Raw genomic sequence first — 19,120 nt, 5'->3', positions numbered from 1 at the left:
CTTAATTCATGGCTACGCGGTGGAATCCTATTTACTAAGTTGATCAAATTAAAACTAATGAACCGATTGGTGTCTAAGGTAAGTTTGACAGTCTGACCAGTGGTTTTTAAGTGGGAGCTACTCGCATTGATTCGATCTCTGACGAGTTAATGGCATATCCTCACCACTGATCTCACTTACCTAGCCAACCTGGTGAGTTAGGTTTTGATTAGATCACATGGTGATTAGGGCTCACCTATGTCATTAGGTAAATCAGTGTGACTGATTTAGGTACTCCTAATGCCGACTTTAATTAAATCCTTTTTAATCTGACTTGGTGAAGTCAGTGGGAGGATTGAAATTGGCTGATTAATTTCCTCTCTTCTATCCTTTAATAAAATCCTCAAAAATTATTAGGTCCCTAAAAATGATTAAGTTATAGTGATAACTAAGTCATAGCCTCCCATTAAGTGAGTGATAATGAGTCCATTAGTTTAATAATCACTGGAGGCCCAAAGGCCTGATGCTTATTGACTAATGGAATTATCATTCATAATATGATAATTTGGTTGAGTCTTTTTGATGGTGGTCAGGTTGGCCGGCCAAAGTCGGACCTGATCATTTATTGGTCCGATTCACCAAATCAAGTCATGTTAATGGTTGGACCTAACCAGATCTTTTCAGTGGAGGCCAAAGCCTACTGATTAGGTTCTGGGGCAAAATCAATTACTAGAAGTTGTTTAGAGAAACAACTGGTTATGAATCTACCCATAGATGCACATGGGTTGACCAGCCAAAGTTGGGCTCGTGTGTGGTCTGTGTGGATTTTAGTACCCACTAAGGAATTAAAGTAATTTCTCGAATTGGAGGTTGAGGCTACCAATTCGTAAAAATACTGGAAGAAACTTTAGACTAAAGTCCAAATCTTTAGTATTAATAATTTATATACTAATAAAGGTCTGATTTTTTTTTTATGCAGCTATGGCCACTATCCTGTCGCTCTGATCATTATTAGATAATGACAAGCTCATGGGACCTAATTTCGATAGTTGGTATTAAAAATTGAAAATCATCCTTGAGCATGAATGGATCCTTTATGTAGTAACGGATCCAGCACTTGAGGAGGCAACCCCAAACGCTAGAGGAACAGTCCGAGATACTTATCAGAAGTGGCTCAACGATCACACCACCGTTCGGTGCATAATGCTGGTGGCAATGAATGATGAGTTCAGCCGCAGGTTCGAGAACGCCCAGCCGCAGGAGATGCTTCAAATGTTGAATGACTCCTTTGGCACGCTTGACGACATTGAAAGGTACAAAACTAGTTGTGCCATTTTCAATGCTCGGATGAGGGATGGGGCCTCAGTCACTGATCATGTACTGTATATGATCGAAATGATTGAGCGCCTAAGTAAACTGGGCTTTCCCTTGCACGAGCAGCTCGGTAAGGATGCGATCCTTAATTCTTTGCCCAAGTCCTTCCTCCCCTTCCTTACTCATTTTCGAATGACAAAGCCTGCAGTGAACTACCACGGCTTGTTGGGGTTGCTGCAGAACTTTGAGAAGGACCACCAGCTCCATAAGGAGACGGTGAATATTGTGGGAGGATCTTCTTCTGGTCGTCGACCCTTTAAGAAAGGAAAGAAGAACAAGAAGAAAAAGAATAAGAAGGTGCAGCCGCATGCAAGGATGTCTGCACAGGGTCAGACCAAGAAGCACAAGCCCGATCAGAGCCAGACGGAGTGCTTCTTTTGCAAGAAGCAGGGGCACTGGAAGAGGAACTGTCCTCTATACATTGCCTCCCTGGACCCGAACAGGCTGAAGAAGAAGCAAGGTAATTATATGATAACACCTTGCAACTTTTTCATTTGTGATACTACTGCTTGGGTATTGGATACCGGAAGTCCTTATCATATTTGTAATTCGATGCAGGATCTGCAGGTCAGTAGAAGATTTGATGAAGGTGAGAGGTTCCTGAACGTTGGAGATGGAAGCAAAGTTTCAGTTCTAGCTTTAGGAATCATGAACCTGGTAATCAACTCTCGTAATGTAATTCTGAGTGAATGTCACTATTGTCCAAGCTTTTTATTAAATATTATTTCTATAGGCCTTTTGGCCATGTACAGTTATGAATTTTTAATAAAATAAAATGTTTGCAATATCATTTTGAATGGTGTTACAATGTTTGTTGGATAACTAAATAATGAAATTTACTTACTATCACAGTCTGTTAATGTGGTTCAAACCTCTGGTAAATGCCCTAGAATGGAAAATATGTCAGAAGTTTACCTTTGGCACTATAGACTAGGTCATATCAATAAGAACAGGATAAACAGGTTGGCTCAAGAAAGAATTCTTGAAGTTGGTGATTGTGAATCACTTCCAACCTGTGAGTCCTGTCTTCTTGAAAAGATAATCAAGTCACCTTTTACTGAAAAAGGTGAGCGAGCCAGTGAACTCTTGGGTCTGGTACATTCTGATGTATGTGGACCCATGAGCTCAAGTGCAAGAGGTGGATATTTCTACTTCATAACCTTCACAGACGACCTATCGAGGTATGGATATGTCTACCTAATGAAGCATAAGTCGGAGTCGTTTGAAATGTTCAAACTATTCCGAAATGAGGTAGAAAAACAAACTGAAAAGTGTATTAAAACTTTTCGATTTGATCGAGGAGGTGAATACATTTTCAATGAGTTTCTGACATATCTTGGAGAGAATGGGATTCTCTCTTAGTGGACTCCTCCTGGAACACCACAGCATAATGGTGTGTCTGAAAGGAGAAATCGGATCTTGTTGGACATGGTTCGATCCATGATGGGGTTTGCTGGTCTGTCGATCTTCCTCTGGGAATATACACTCGAATCGGCTTGTTACCTTCTAAATAGGGTTTCGAGCAAGTCTGTAACCAAAATGCCATATGAGATATGGATAGGACGTAAGCCAGTACTCTCGCACCTTAGGATTTGGGGGTGTCTGGCTTATATTAAACGTTTAATTACGGATAAGGTTGGACCTAGGTCTGACAAGTGTTATTTCATAGGGTACCCAAAAGAGACCAAAGGATATTATTTCTACCTAGCTGATGAGCAAAAGGTGTTTGTCAGCCTTAAGGCAATCTTTTTGGAAAAGGAGTTCCTTGGTGAAGGGACTGTTGCCTCTAAGGTCGAACTTGAGGAAGTTCGGCAGGTAGAAAAACTGACACAAGTTGCTGAATCTGAACCGGATTTGGTTAGATCAGATCCGGAGCCCATTATTCCTGCACCCTTAAGGCGGTCTGGTAGAGTACCACATCAACCAGACAGATACTATGGTTTTTTGGTCCGGAACGGCGATCCTGTCGAACTTGATGAAAACGATGAGGATCCGATCACCTACATGGATGCAATGCAGAGACTTGACTTTGAGAAATGGCTAGAAACCATGAAATTCGAAATGAAGTCCATGAAGGTCAATGATGTGTGGACATTGGTTGACCCACCCGAAGGAGTAAAATCCATAGGGTGTAAGTGGGTCTTCAAGAGGAAGAGGGGCGCAGACGGAAAGGTGGAGACCTATAAAGTCCGTCTGGTTGCCAAGGGATATCGTCAACGTTATAGTATAGACTATGATGAGACATTTCCTTCTATGGTAATGCTCAAATCCATTCGGATTATGCTTGTGATAGCTGCCCATCTGGACTATGAAATCTGACAGATGGATGTGAAGACAGCTTTCCTAAACGGAGAGCTGGACGAAGAGGTGTATATGATACAATTTGAAGGGTTCACATCCACAGATAAGTCTGAAGTGTGCAGGCTATAGAGGTCCATTTATGGACTTAAGCAGGCATCCCGGAGTTGGAATATACGTTTTGATAGGACGATCAAGACGTATGGCTTCGTTAAGAACGGAGAAGAGCCCTGCATTTATAAGTGGGCTAATGGTCCAGTAGTGATATTTCTTGTATTGTATGTGGATGATATTCTCTTAATCGGGAATGATATCCTTGCATTACAAGAAATAAAGATTTGACTGTCGTCACAGTTCTCCATGAAGGATCTGGGAGAAGCTTCCTACATCCTAGGGATGAGGATCTATAGGGATAGATCTAAAAGATTGCTTGGCTTATCCCACTCTACGTACATTGATACTATGCTGAAGAGGTTCAGCATGAAAAATTTCAAGAAAGGCTATCTACCGATAGGCCATGAAATTTCTCTCTCGAAGAGGGATTGTCCGACAACACCTCAAGAGAGAGAGCGTATGGGTAGAATTCTATATGCTTCAGTAGTGGGATCTATCATGTACGTCATGACATGTACACGATCAGATGTGGCATACTCACTAGGGGTAGTGAGTAGATACCAATCTGATCCAGAAGAGAATCACTGGAAGGTTGTTAAAACCATCTTTGAAGTATTTAAGAAATACTAAGGACCAGTGGCTTGTTTATGGTGAATCGAACTTCAGACTTATAGGGTTTACAGACTCTAATTTTCAGTCTGATCACGATGACAGCAAGAGTGTGTTAGGATTTCTTTTTACCCTTAATGGTGGGGCTGTCTGCTGGAAGAGTTTCAAGCAGCACACTGTGGCTGATTCAGTTTGCGAGGCAGAGTATGTTGCTGCATCAGATGCTACCAAAGAAGTGGTGTGGCTGAGAAAATTTATTACCGAGCTCGGAGTAGCATCCTCTCTTGTTGGTCTAGTTCTGCTCTACTGTGACAGCTCTGGAGCCATTGCTCAGGCGAAGGAACTGAAGGCACACCAGTGGACGAAGCATATTCTGCGCCGCTACCATCTCATCCAAAAAATCATGGATAGAGGTGACGTCGACTTTCAGAAGATCGACGGAAAAAAGAACCTGACCGACCCATTCACTAAAGCCATTGCGGTGAAAGAGTTCGACGACTTCAAGTCGAAGATGGGTATTAGATACTGCACCGATTGGCTTTAGACCAGGTGGGAGATTGTTGGGAATAGTATCCCAAAGCCAATCATCAGCCTGTTGATGGTTGTGCTCTTTCTTGTATTGGTATATGAATTATAAATAAATAAAAGTTATTTTGGTATTTTTTCATCACAAATTGTTTGATCTTCTAATGAACTCCTGTGTTGTGGTGAAGTCTTTAGGACTATTTAGACTCGACAAAGGAGGATTTATCGTTTAGTCCTTAAACCTGTTCGCCACCAAATGATACATTGTTACCAAGGACAACAACGTTTATCAAGCATAGGTCATTGTGTGCCATATGAGTTGGTTGTCCTCTTAATCAAGGAGTGTGGAGACACTGGTATGGCATACAGGTGAGATATAAGGGTACATCTGCACTGAACGTGACCGACTTTGGAGTATTTTTTGCTGTCAAGATTTGCTCCGATGGGATATGGGTATAACTGTCCCTCCGACCTGAGATCGCCACGGTGATTTGCAAGCAACTCACTGCACTTAGGCACTGGACTACCTGAATTTCTAATTCACTGACGGAAGGCTACTGGATGTAGTCAAGTACTTGACTTGTTGGTGCGTGTGTCAAGATGGGATTGACCACTCTAGTTCAGGAGTTGTGTACAGTCGTGTTTCAATTTAGCAAAATCTTGGCCAGGGTAGTCCTAGTGAGGAGTCACAGGACTGATTGAGTTGAACACGATTCGGATGATCTGATCAGGGTTGACAGTTTAATCCTGAGTCATCCTATACACAAGGGTCAAAAGGGATGAATTATACAGTAACCATATTCGCGTAGGTTTTGAATGTTGCGATTGCGACTATTCGACCTATCCGGACGTCGGGTACCATTGCTAGATGGTCACTTTGATTAGTACAGGAATTGGTTCTTGTGCTACCGACTTAGGTTCGAACTTGCGGGGTCACACACATTAGAGGTTCCTATCTGATCTGATGGCTGGTGAAGAGTCTCACTGGACTGGGACTCTTCGATCAAGAGTCCTAACACTTGGGGACTCTGAGTCCTACATGTCTGGGACTCTGTGATCGAGAATCAGGATTCTCTGATCACGAGTTCCACACATTTTGGGTATCGGGGTCAAGAGTCCCACTGGTTTGGACTCTTCGATTAGGGTTTCATATTGATGGACTCTGATGCCCGATTGCCCATCGGATTTGAACTCAGTATTTATGAGAGGTTTAATTAATGATTTGATCGCTAATTAACTCAATTTGATTGAGTAATTATTTTTGGATCAAGTCCAATTGAATTGGATTTAGTTGGGTTTGATCCGATTAGGTTGAGTTGACCTAATCGCCGAGGTAGTTTGGTTCCTGATTTGATCAGGGGTTGGGCTTAGTCAATTCTTGATTTGATTAAGATTTTATTAAACCTAATTAAGCCTAATTGTATTGGATTTAATTTAGTCTAATTGTGCCTAACCTATTTTAATAAGGTTGGTTCAATTAGATTTGAAACCACCTTGACTTATCTCCCTGCGCCACCTCACTCACCTGCGCCTATTTGAATTCACGAAAAACAAGTTCTCATGAATTTTTTTCCGTGCAGAAGCCTTCCCACACCCCACATGTGTGCGCCATCTGAGTGGATAAAGATGGTTGGTTGGCCATTCAAATTCAAATGAAGTTTGAATTTGAATGGACAACTAATCCCATGTGCCACCTTATCCATTTGTGCGCCACTTCCTCCACACGAGAAAAGGTTTATCGTATAAACTCTCCATGCACAAAGAATCCCACGCCCCTCCCTTTTCACTCCAAGAGTGGATAAAGATTGGTTGGTTGGCATTTGAATTCAAATTCGATTTGAATTCAAGTGAGCAACCACCTATCTTTATCCTCTCACGCAGTGAAAACGCTGAAAAGACGCGTCTTGCACTGTTTTAAAAAGGAAAAGAAGATGGGGCATGCGCACATCTAATCCTAGTGAGATAAGGTGGCGTGAGAAGAGACTTCTACATGAGAAAAGAAAAGAAAAGAAGAGAAAAGAAAAGAGAGAGTGGGCGCAAGTTTCTTCTGTGAGTACCCTAGGGTTTCAGCTTAGGGTTCGGAAAGTGAGAAGGTGAGCTACGAGTGTCGTGAGCCAACCAGATTTCAGGGAGAGCTTCATCAACCTCTCAAGAATATCTGCTGACAATCTGGAGCATTTGAGGAGTCGGCAGATCAAGATCGAAGGAGTTCGATCAGCATCAGCCGTCGAAAAGGTTCTGCAACGAACTAGCATTCATGAGGAGCCGATCAGACCGGAAGCTTCATGTGGATGATCCGCAGAGGTCAGATATATTGTGTGGCTGCATTACGATGATCAGACCTTCTCGACGGTGATCAGACTGCAGCGATCGACTACCTGCACGAAGGTAATGTGTTCTGAACACATAACAGTAAAATATTTACTGTAGAGAATTTGAAATTTCAAATTTAAATGCATGCTATATATATCATATTTAGATCCTTATATAGGGTTAATACATATTAATTAATTAGATTAATTAATAATTTTTGTTGTAAAATTATAATTTTGAAAAAGTTTTAAAATTATCATTTTATCCCTACACTGAAATTTACTACACTGTATTGCGACAATAATAGCATCATTGCACTTGCTAAGGAGTCTAGGTTTCATTAGAAATTTAAGTACATCGAGTGGCGGTTTCATATCATACGTGAATACCTTGAGAAGAAATATATCGAAATGCGAAGAGTAGATTTTGCGGACAATGTGGCAAACCCACTGATAAAATAATAGAGCCAATAGAAGACTGAAGTGCACCTTGAGAAGATGGGACTTAGGTTAGTGGCCAATAGACTTTGGATCAAATAGGAGATTGTTAGTTATATGCCCTAGAAGCCAATACGACAAACATATTTTATTTTTCTAGAACATATATTTATACTTAAATTATTGATTTATCAATAAAATAGGTATTTTTCTATCCATTCTTGTGTAATGTGTTAGAATCATCCAAAATATTAATAACTTAAATACATATATTCTCAAGAGTTGAGAAGTAGAGACATGTGTGATTAATTTCTAAATTGCTCTCGATCGATGGATCATCATGGAGACGGAGACTAATCCGATTAGATCGGTGCACAGATCACTTCTTTCGGCATAGACAAGTCTCTGGTCTATAGTATAGGGATACTGAGCAAGAGTGCGGATGGTTGTTAAAGAACGTCAGTATTAAGTGTGATCATGCGAGAGATCACATAGATATCTATTCACTCGTCAGTGATCCTCTCAATCCTATGATCTGTGAATGGTTCTTTGACCTACGGTACCTCGACTGCTCATAATGGGGTTGCTGTAGTTTGATTACACATAAATATGATCTCCTAGCCATTTGGGCCTTTATAGTATATGTTAGTTACAGTAGGTTTATTGTAAGAATAGGGTGTGCACTTAGATGGGATCTATCGATCTTAGTAAATGAGGAGTAATCCTATGAGATTTGAGAAATCGAGTCCTTAAGTCTGTAACCACAGCTAGGTGATTGATGAAAAAGAGTTTTCATGAATTTTATAATTTGAATTCAAGCTAATTGAATCTTTCATATGATAGATTGTTGGAATTTGACGAGTTTTCATAACCTCCATTTTGTCAGAACTCATGGTAGAGAAACTGAATTGCACCGTAATCACACTTAAGGGTTCTATTTATTCTATTCTACTGAAATGCCACCATATGCTATTAGGCATCACTAGTGGATTGTGAGAACTTACTAGGATCATTTTAAATCGATGATCCTTATTGAGTGAGAGTTAGAAATATTCTAATCCATTGAAAGATGTTTCGATGATACTATAATAGAGATCATGGTATATCTCACTATCAGACAGAACAGAATCTATGGGTTCATACACAAAAGAGATTTGATTCGATCGAACGGTTAGATCATGATCAAATTATCAATATGATTGATGATTTGTATTAATTTGTAAAAGTTACAAATAGAGGATCTACTAATAGTTAGCAAGGAGGACTTAATTGTAATTATTGCAATGCAATTTGATGAGATCAAATTGGAGATCAAATCCTAATTGAATTAAATCTGATTTAATTTGATTAGACTTGATGTAATCGAATATTTGGAGTTTAGATTTGAGTCTTAATTATATCAGGATTGAGTCTGGCTCAAACTAGACTCAAATTGGATTCGAATAGAGTTCCAATTGAACCCAGATTGAATCCGAATTGATTTATAAGCAGAGTCCCAGATCTACTGGGACTCTCTCTCATCTCTTACGGCAGAAAGGAGGGGTGCACATGGGGATGCATGCCCCCTTCTTTAGCATGCGTAAGAAAGAGAGAGGGCACCCAAGCTCCTCCTTATGTTTATCTCCTTAGCCACATTCCATTTGAGATTGAATGAAGGATTCATTCAAATATTTGATAAGGATGAAAGTTCATTTGAACTTAAACCCTTATCATGATAAGATTAGATCTTATTCTCTCCTCTTTGTTGCCCAGAGTGGATGCCAATACCAGATTGGCATCGCACAAGAAAATGGATAGGGAGAGGGGGCGCACATCCAAGTGTTGTCGCCCCCTCCTGAGTTTCTTTCTCTCTATGCCAAATTTGGATGAGGGTCATTCAAATTTGTGATAAGGAGTAAGTTCATTTAAACTTGAATCCTTATTTGATAAGGCTTCATCCTTATCTCCCCCCCCCCCCCCCCCCCCCCCCCGCCGCCATCTATAAAAGGAGGGGAGTTCTTACGCATCTAGGAGAGATTAGAGTGCTTCTTATTAGGCATGTGAGAGGTTGAGAGGTTCTCTAGGTGAGAAACCAGACCTTGGGCATGGGCTTTCTCCTCTTTGGGCATGAGGCTTTGTGAAAGAGAGAGTTCAGAGAAAGAGAGAAAAAGAAGGGAGAGAAAGAGTTCTCTCACTGCATCTCTTGTTCCTCCAATCCCGTGCGAAAGGAGTTCGCGCATAGATCCTCAGATCATCTTCTACGAGAGTCAAAGAAGGAGATCCAATAAAAGAGCGAGATCTGAAAGAGAGCTAGTACCTCGGTGATCTCAGAGGCTTCTAATCTACATCAGCCCCATATGGATACCTATAGAAACTGGATGCGTGTGCGGCTTCGTCGAAACCTGAAGATATCCTCAGATCCGGATCTACAGGAAGGAGTTTAGCGCTACAGATAGGTGATCTGATCACTAGATTTTAATTTATTTTGAAATCAGATATATGCTCATCTTATATTCATCATATGAGCTAGATCTGTATGTGTTAGATTAGATTTATGCATGCATTGATTAAAATAATTTTAATCTAATCTTCCATTGCAAATTTTTAAAAAAAATTTGAAAGCCTGCATGCATGACACCTCAAAACCAAATATTTCTTTCATTGATGATGCAAAAATTAAAATATATAGCTTTAATTTATAATGATGAGTTCAGCTCTCACACAATTTGATCAAATTTCTCATAGTTTGAATAAGACTAGTTTTTCAAAAATAGATATAATTATTGAAAATAAATATAAAAAAAATTAAAATTGGATAAGAAGTAAATATCAACTTTTATACCAACTTCACTTTTTATTGCTCTATTGAATTCTTTCTATACTAGAAGATATGTCTGATCAAAATTTTTCTTGAAAAAAAAAATTTCATTTTAACCAACCCACTTCGTTACTCAAATAATAGAATTTAGGCTTAAACATTAGAGACACGGCGACATATTAGATCTCAAAATATAAGCCGATTTGAAAAAAAAATGATATCTTAATTAGGCATATGACCAAATTATAGTCTTCAGAAATTTGACATACCATGCGACTTTCAAATATGGCAGATCTCACTCCTTATTTATAGTGGCAAAAGTAGTTCACATGGAATTCAATGATCCTCAATTTGATCACCCACAAAATTTAATGTGCAAGCAAGCAAGAGTTGATTTACAAGTTAGTATCCGACCATTAAAAGCTATCCGCAGCAAAGAAGACAATTGCTTGTGAAAGCAAATCAGGGGAACCCTTTACTAGATAACGAACTAGGGATCATTGTTTACTTGATGATCTTTCATTAGGTGGTCTTGATGCTCGGAGAGTTCCTACAGTCGTTGGCCATCATTGTCCAAAGAGCTTGAGAATTGATACTTCTCCAATTGCTTCATCAGCATACTTTCCATAGGTTCTTCGAAAGGTTGCCAAGAAAAACAAAGCGCTATTCCAGAAAAATAGTGCTAGGGATTTCAGAAGCTAACAACATCTGGCATAGGAGAATGCTAAAAATCACCCACAACTGTGGTCCGCCAGGCCAACCACCACCGGCCATCATGTATCGCACCAATCCCCGACTGCCGCCACATCTCAGGTGAACCAGGCAATGATCGATAGTGATCCTCAGCAGTATCGTCAGGTATATCTATAGATTCACATGACCCAGATTGAAGCAATATCTTAGAAATTTAAGCTAGATCATTGGATTAAAAAATGGCTGGCGCCGTGGGTTAATGGCATGTATCAGGCATTCTCAATACTAATGGCCAAGCAATTAATCAGCTTTCGATTGTTTCTAAGTTCTCAAAATCTAGCATTACCAAAATTACACTATTATGGGGAGATAAACAGGCATCAATCATAAGTGTTACCTGAAACCCAAGAACCAATTAAGAGGTCAGCCAACTTTCGCAAAGATTGAAATGACCCAAGAAGCAGCGGAACAAGGTTGAGGGCTAAAGCAAACATAACACTGAAATTTATCGACCAGTGAATTTCATGGAATAACAGAGAAATAATTCCATCGGACGAAAAAAAGTTAGAAATGATTCGTAAGATTATGTGAGAATGGTATAGCACTGATGTTTTACCATAATCGACAACAGGAGGCATAACGAGAGTTGTTCGACAATGTTGGTTCACAATCCCAGCTAATCAAATCAGTCTGAGAATAGAGATTCGATTGATCCAAGATACAGCCAGCAAAAAGGCAACGATGTTTTCTCTAACTGATATAACATGACAACATCATATTGAAACCTGGAAACAGCATTTGGATCCACATTTAGAACAAATCAACTAAACAACAGCAATCTTTCTACTCTATATAATGTTACAAATCTGTTGGATGGATGATGGAAACCAAGGGTTAGCAAGCGACCCATCAAGGTTTCGGGAGTAGCAAAAGCTTCTCAGTCTGCTTCACAGAACATGGGAGCGAGGGAAAAACACAGAAGATAGCTACATGTCATCATCTGACCACAACTGCTAGTCTGCTACCAACTCCCCATCTCAGAAGACGTGCGTTTCTTTCCTACGGCAGATACACAGGCTATTTTCAGGTAATCATCCTAAGAACCAACTCATAATCCTAGGAAGGCACATTGCTTTCTCGCATGCTCTGGAATCAACTTCAGTAAAATCTCCATTGGCACGCCCTTCAACTCTGATCATCAAAATAGATAACATATACATCGTTGATTTTTATTTTTTCACAAGCAGAAAAATCCATGGTGATGGCAAACATCGAATAAAACGAACAATTATTCCTATCAAGACTTACCATGAGGCTTGAAATTAAAAAGAGGGGGTAGATAACGGCCATTTGGTAGGCGGGTATTTGGATCACGAAGCTCATCAAAAAATGGATGAATTAATGCATCCAGCTGAAAGAAGAGAGGATTTATTAGGAATTCATTGGCTCAAGTATGGGAAAAAAAAAATGCAGAAAAAAGTTGGTATTTTGCTACGTATGGTAATTGCATGACATTGCCTGAAAACACTTACAGCAGTGCACCGCAGGTTTGGGGAGTACTGGAGAAGCCTAGACACAAGATCAACAGCCTCAGGTGGCATTCTTTTATGAAAGATCTGATCAGATACATGACAATATTAGATTACAAGAAACAAAAAGCCAGAAAAGAAACATGGTTCCAAAATAAAGCAGCACAAAAGAAAAAATGGTTCATGCCTTGTGCCATGGGTGAGCTTTAATCTGTGGGAATTTGAACTCTGTATAATTTGGGTTCATGCATTTGATTTCTTCCCTTGTTGGAGTACCTAAGACCTGAAAATAGAATAAATATATGTAAAAAAATACATACATACATACATACATACATACATATATATAGGGTAAGATGGTGATGAATTGTGATTGGTCCAAACCTTCTAAAAGCGGCTTCTTGTATATATATATATATATATATATATATATATATATATATATATATATATATATATATATGCACGCGCATGTATAGATACACACACACACACAGATATATATATATATATATATATATATATATATATATATATATATGCATGTATGTGTTAAATAAAGTAGCAAATGTAATGACCAGGAAATGCATTACCTTGATTATTTCAACAAGCTGGTCAACTCCACTATCACCAGGAAAGAGAGGCTGTTGGAAAACAGAGCTAGGTTTATTGACAAGCTATGGTGATTAAAGTTTATCAACAGCCATAAGTCATTTTAGCAGGCACTTGTAAGATGAGGCTGTCTACCTGTTGTAGTAGGAGTTCAGCTAGAACGCAACCAGCAGACCAGATGTCAATTGCTGTGGTGTACTCGGTTGCACCAAATATGAGTTCAGGAGCTCTATAATATCTCGAACAGATATAAGATATATTTGGTTCTCCCTTCACCTGTTAGATCCCAAAAAATAAATATATCAATCAAGGTTTCGAAAGGAATAAAATTGATCTCAGCTCTAGGTATTATAGCACATACCAAAACTTTTGCACTACCGAAGTCACAGAGTTTCAGCTGATGGGTATGTGGGTTAACCTGTTGGAGAATAAATACAAGGTCATGTTCCTTATTCAATGTAATCTGGGAGTTAACATACAGAAATGGTTTACAGAATAATGCCGCCATATCTATTGATGTAATTTGATATTATTAAGTATAAAACATATATTCAGTACACTACCACCCACTCTAAATAATGGAACTTCTATTATAACTTATCAATTTAAATAATCATTTTTGTGCCATCATCCTTATCAATAGGCATAAGGAGTTCAACAAAAGCCAGACTTAGTCAAAATACACTAGAATGAATAAATAGATGTTAAGCATACCAGAAGATTTTGGGGTTTAATATCTCTGTGGCACACTCCAATGCTACCATGAATATAAGCCAATGCTCTGCAGATCTGTTGAAATATCAAAAAAAGAGTGAAAAGTCCATCTCACAAAGTTTTCCTGACTTATCTAAGATGATCCATTAAAATACTTGCAATGTTTTGAATAGCCTAAATCTAACTTTAAAGAGCATATGGGTGGTTTGCTGAACAGATAACAAAATAAATATTCAGTAAGTGCAATACTCATTGTAGGTCTTAAACTAATTATCAATATAATAAATCCAGCCTGTTGTAAAGTGACTAACAATATGAATACCTAATTACATGTAACATAAATGGCCTAAAAGACATGAAATTGTGCATCATTCTCACTCGATAAACTATGATTTACATGAAAAAAAATTAACAAAATGTTCTCAAAACAGAAATCACATACAAAGACCAGATAACAACAAAAACTCATTCTTACCTGGTACATATAGAGCTTCACATATATTAGTGGGATACGTTGGTTCATCTTGTTGTAGTGTTTGACAACACGATGAACAGTCTCTGGCACATATTCGAGTACTAAGTTAAGATACAGCTCATCTTTCTCGGTTGTTGAAAAGAAGCAATGCTTCAGGGAAACCACATTTGGATGATCAAGAAGACGCATGGTTTGCAGCTCACGGTTCTTGTACCTCTTATCTTGAAGAACCTTCTTTATTGCTACCGTTTCACCTGTCTCAAGACACTTTGCCTATAAAATAGGAAAAAAACAAGAGACAAAGAAAATACAATTAATCTCATCAGCACTCATGTAAGTTTATCAGTCCAAAAGAATCATACATGATGCAAGAGTATCAGAGCAGAATGATCATGTAAACCAACCGTATGCAGACTAATCAGCAAATAGACAAAGAAGGTGAAGAAACACATTCCTCTTACAAACTATGATGACCTAACTTCTGTAAACTGTTAATGTTATTGAACTAACCTGAAACACAACTCCAAATGATCCATGTCCTACAACACGCTCGGCCATGTAGCTTATAGTCTGTCATTAAGAGAGGGCAACTTCAATAGTAAGACCAAATATGCAGTCAAAAATGAAATAGCAACTGCAACTAAATGAAGAAAAGAACTAATAAGGAAGATCATAGAAAATGATAGCTGCTTATGCTTCCGATGCACATATAAGAAATCGAATCAAGCAAGAATGTGGGTCTGCAAGGTACTAATAGCTCTAATCCACCAGACTAGATAGGCATTTCAACTATCTGAGAGTTCAAATACCAAAAACTTCAATTATTTGTTGGATGTCATGACAAATAATGCCTAGTGAATTTACCTGTTTTGGCTGACCATTTCTTCCACCAATGGTGGTCACAATTATATGACCAGTTTCAGTCCCATTTCCGTCAATAACTGTTGCTTCCACCTCCTGCAGAAGTTCTGAAGATTAGAAATCCATGAACGTGACAGCCAATTTCCTATACACAAGGTAATATCTATATCCAACCTAGCATTATAGAAAAGAAATATAAATGAAAATGCATGCTGGTCTACCTTGTCATCCCTTATCTTCATCTCATTCATCTCATCTGGCAATCTGTCCACACCAACATGAGTGCCACTAGTGTTTTTCATCCCTGATGAAGGCACCACGCTTACTGAAGCCATCTGTTGCAAATATCTAAAAGAATCCAAATTCAATGTGCCGCACAAGCAAGTTGGTCACAATGAACCAATTCATCTACCTGTTAAAGCATATAATGATAAATGTTACCAAGCATGGAAAAGCAACAGAGTAATCTTCATATTCAATTTCTCTTCATATAAAAGAAGTAAATCTAAGTATAAAAATTCACATTGGAGCATAAAACAAAGGTTTAAAAATAAATTTGGCAGGCAGGATCAACAGGATTCTCACATACTAAAATCCACCCATGACAAGGAACCAACAAGATTCATTATTTAATGATTTCTGTCCTACCTATCTATTTTTCCATGAATGATGCCAAAAAGAAGACCACGTCTTCACTATAAAAGGCAATTCAAGGTCCAAATGCACCTCAAAATTCCGGTGCCGCAGATAACTGATTTTCATCCCAATCATAATGCATATCTCAAAACTATTTCAATAAATTTTACTTCTTGTCATGGATTGAAACAACCAAAATTTTGAGAATTTTAACTGATTCTCACACTATCTTCAAAACATTATGCGGATTTACTAAACTAACGACAAAAAAGCAGCATGAGGAAAATAGCTCCAGAAACTGCTTGAACACTGCAAGGATCGTATGCTACCATGAAACCAACCTCCACACCACCCAAAATAAAAGAAAAAGGTAAATCTACAAAAAATCTAGGAAAATGAAATATTGCACAGGCTGCGGGGGAAGACAAAAAGAAAAAAGGATTCAAACGATACAAAGACCTAAAGCCGTAGCAGATAGTTCAGACCAAAGGACCAAAAAAGGGCCAAAAAATCCCTCTTTTTTCCTTAGAACTTAAAAATTTATCCTAACTAAAGGGACATCGTAAACTTCTCCACATTAAATCGTCGGACAAGAGAAGATAAAGGCATTTAGCGTGGAAAATTTAAGAAAAAGAAAAGCGCAAGTGGAACATCCCCACCGACCCGCTCGAAAGCACGAACCAAAGAAATCACTTCGAAAGGGCAATAAAAACAAAACATCCTAAAACCGTTCAAAACCTGAACAAAATCCCACAACAAAATCAGGCATCCACCTAAACCGGGGAGGACGCAACTAGAACGCACGGATCCGATCAGACAAACTACAAACAGGTCCAAAGAAGCCGATAATTCCTCAAACAACACAAAAGAAATCAAATATATGCGGGCGAAGAAAAGATCCTCACGAGATCCAGCCGACGGCTCCCGAGATCTCCGCTCTGATCCGCGGAAAAACAAGGAAATGGAGACCAAGATGGCGAGCAATCGATCCCCCTCTCCTCCTTTCCTTTCCACCAGGATTCAAACAAAGATCGATCAGGTTGGGTTTCTTCAACTCGCTTTTTTTTTCGGGGCGGGGTCAGTTTTTTCTTTTTCTTTGGTGGCGAGGCCTGATGGCGAATTGGGAAGGGAGCAGCCACGAAAGGCTGGATTTTATCGTCCCCCTATGTTGACCGTTCAAACCACCGTCCCCTCTTTTTAAAAGTTTTTTAAATATTTTCCCTTTTTAATTTTCCTCCATCCCTTTCCTAATTGTTAACCATTTAATATTCACTCACTTTTTTATTAACATATTTGCGAATATTCTCTCCCACGCCTTTTCCCCTTGACCGCAGCGGACCTCACCCTTCCACCAAATCCAGCTTAATTTTATCCAAAAACCATAAATACCCTTAACGAAATTATACAATTACCGATGGTGATCGGATCTCGACCTGGTCGCCCGATCAAAATGAGACGGCTGAAATTGGAATATCAGTCTACGGAACAATTGTGGACAGTCAACCGAGTCATAAGACCATTTTTTTCTTTAAAAAAAAAAAGGTCCTTCGTTCTACGTGTTCACGAAGTTGCCTCGATTTTTAAGCATGTTAAATGACGATTTTGCTCAACAAAAGATCACTAATTACAAGGATGCCATCGAAAGTACAACCGTCTATGATCATCACCGTCTGCTGTCAAGGATCGGACGGCTCGTTGATGGCTTGAGCTCCGGATCGCAAAGGCCGGGGACCGGGGACCACCGATTGGAGATGAAGACAGCACGCGCCGCTGAGATTGTGACTCATCATGGACCGTCGGCTCGGTGGACCAACGCAGTAGCCTAATTTTCCGGTGCAATTATTGTGGCAATAATTCGAGGACAGGGATCTAAATGGCATTTCGAAAAGCAAACGGAGATTTCAGTCAATCAACAGGATCTTTGTGGAGCCCAAACACTCATGCGACCGCCAGGCGCCAGCTCCCTCTCACCCACGCGCTTTGGATCTTATCACATGACGGTACGATTACCACAGTGCTAAATTCGTAAATTTCTCATCTGGGTTTGGCTCTGATTATGCGGTGACTTAGCTCAATTTGACCGATAGAGGACGGGTTTGGTTGATCAACAAAACTGGATCGGTCAACCCGTGGCCAACGTGCCGTTTGACCCGGCCCACCAGGATTGAGGCAGAGAGAACCGGCGGTCCGACGTGGACCGCTGAACCGAAGAGCTTGCGGGTATTTTGGGGACAATGACCTAAATTTTAGCAAAATATGTTTCTAAGATTCCTGATGGAATCATTAGGTGCCAGCCTCGTAGTGATAGACTTGCAGATAGTTTATCCAAATTGAACAAAAAATCCTCGGGCCAAGCGGGTTTCATTTTTTTTTTTTCCTCATAATTTGTTTTGGTCTTGTCCTTTTTCCTCATGCAATCAGAGATAGACTTTGGTCGGTGGGTCATGGTTTTCCGGAGCCGGCGAGTTTGGTCTCCGGTGGAAGGGTTCAATTCAGAGGAATCAAACAACAGCCCATTTCTTGGACTTCAATTTCCCTTTGGCTTGCTGTGGTTCATCCTCCCTGGTTTGTGGTGGTCATCTACGAATACTTTGTTCAAGAAAGTATGCATGGAAGGAAAGGGTCATGTGCTTGATAATAACAGTTCCGAGAGAAGAAAGATCAACAATTTATTTTCCTTTTTTTTAATTTTCTATGCCGGTAAGTCAATTTGAACATATATCAACTGCTCGCTAACTGTGTAGCTTGACATGATCCGGAGAGCCGACCATGTTAACAGCATTTGTCAAACATGGATGGTGAGCCGCCATTTTAGAATGAAATGAATTGATCCATAGGATTTATGGCAGTTTGAGTCCCCTTTCAGATTTCAGCTAGATTTCCAGAACTAAAACTGCAATGCCAATACACTAAAATGGACATGCATGATGCTCTGATTGTTAATGCACCAGCAATAACATATAAATTTTCATTTTCAATATGTGTGTACTTCTATATTTGATTCCTGCCTGTTTAAGGAATGTTACTAATCTTGTTACATTTTCGCATTTGCCCCCTCTATTATATTCGGCATTCCTCTCGATCGCCGATCTTGTTGGTACAAAGATTTTTTATATTTGTAAACCATACAAATGAATGTATTGCACTGTACTAT

At 39.3% G+C, this 19,120-nt stretch overlaps 1 protein-coding gene across 2 annotated transcripts; it reads right to left on the bottom strand.

Annotated features, from left to right (window-relative positions):
• Window positions 1-11,798: 11,798 nt before the first annotated feature.
• GSK (shaggy-related protein kinase alpha) lies at window positions 11,799-17,154 on the bottom strand. 2 transcript variants are annotated; one of them, XM_073257592.1, is made up of 13 exons: window positions 16,872-17,154; window positions 15,552-15,742; window positions 15,334-15,426; window positions 14,980-15,039; window positions 14,470-14,742; window positions 13,995-14,069; window positions 13,642-13,698; window positions 13,416-13,556; window positions 13,262-13,312; window positions 12,856-12,951; window positions 12,672-12,755; window positions 12,448-12,550; window positions 11,799-12,330 (listed from the first exon to the last, which is right to left on the bottom strand). In XM_073257592.1, the coding sequence occupies exons 2-13, from the start codon at window positions 15,663-15,665 to the stop codon at window positions 12,248-12,250; spliced, it is 1,230 nt and encodes a 409-aa protein (XP_073113693.1). In that variant the 5' UTR covers window positions 15,666-15,742; window positions 16,872-17,154; the 3' UTR covers window positions 11,799-12,247. The 2 variants fall into 2 exon arrangements, with proteins under 2 accessions (XP_073113693.1, XP_073113694.1); XM_073257593.1 differs by having other exon boundaries at window positions 15,552-15,678; window positions 16,872-17,109.
• Between the last annotated feature and the right edge of the window lie 1,966 nt (window positions 17,155-19,120).

This window comes from Elaeis guineensis, chromosome 5, assembly GCF_000442705.2.
Source record: "Elaeis guineensis isolate ETL-2024a chromosome 5, EG11, whole genome shotgun sequence".
NCBI classification, from domain to species: domain Eukaryota; kingdom Viridiplantae; phylum Streptophyta; class Magnoliopsida; order Arecales; family Arecaceae; genus Elaeis; species Elaeis guineensis.
This window is presented reverse-complemented; position numbering and strand designations above follow the sequence as displayed.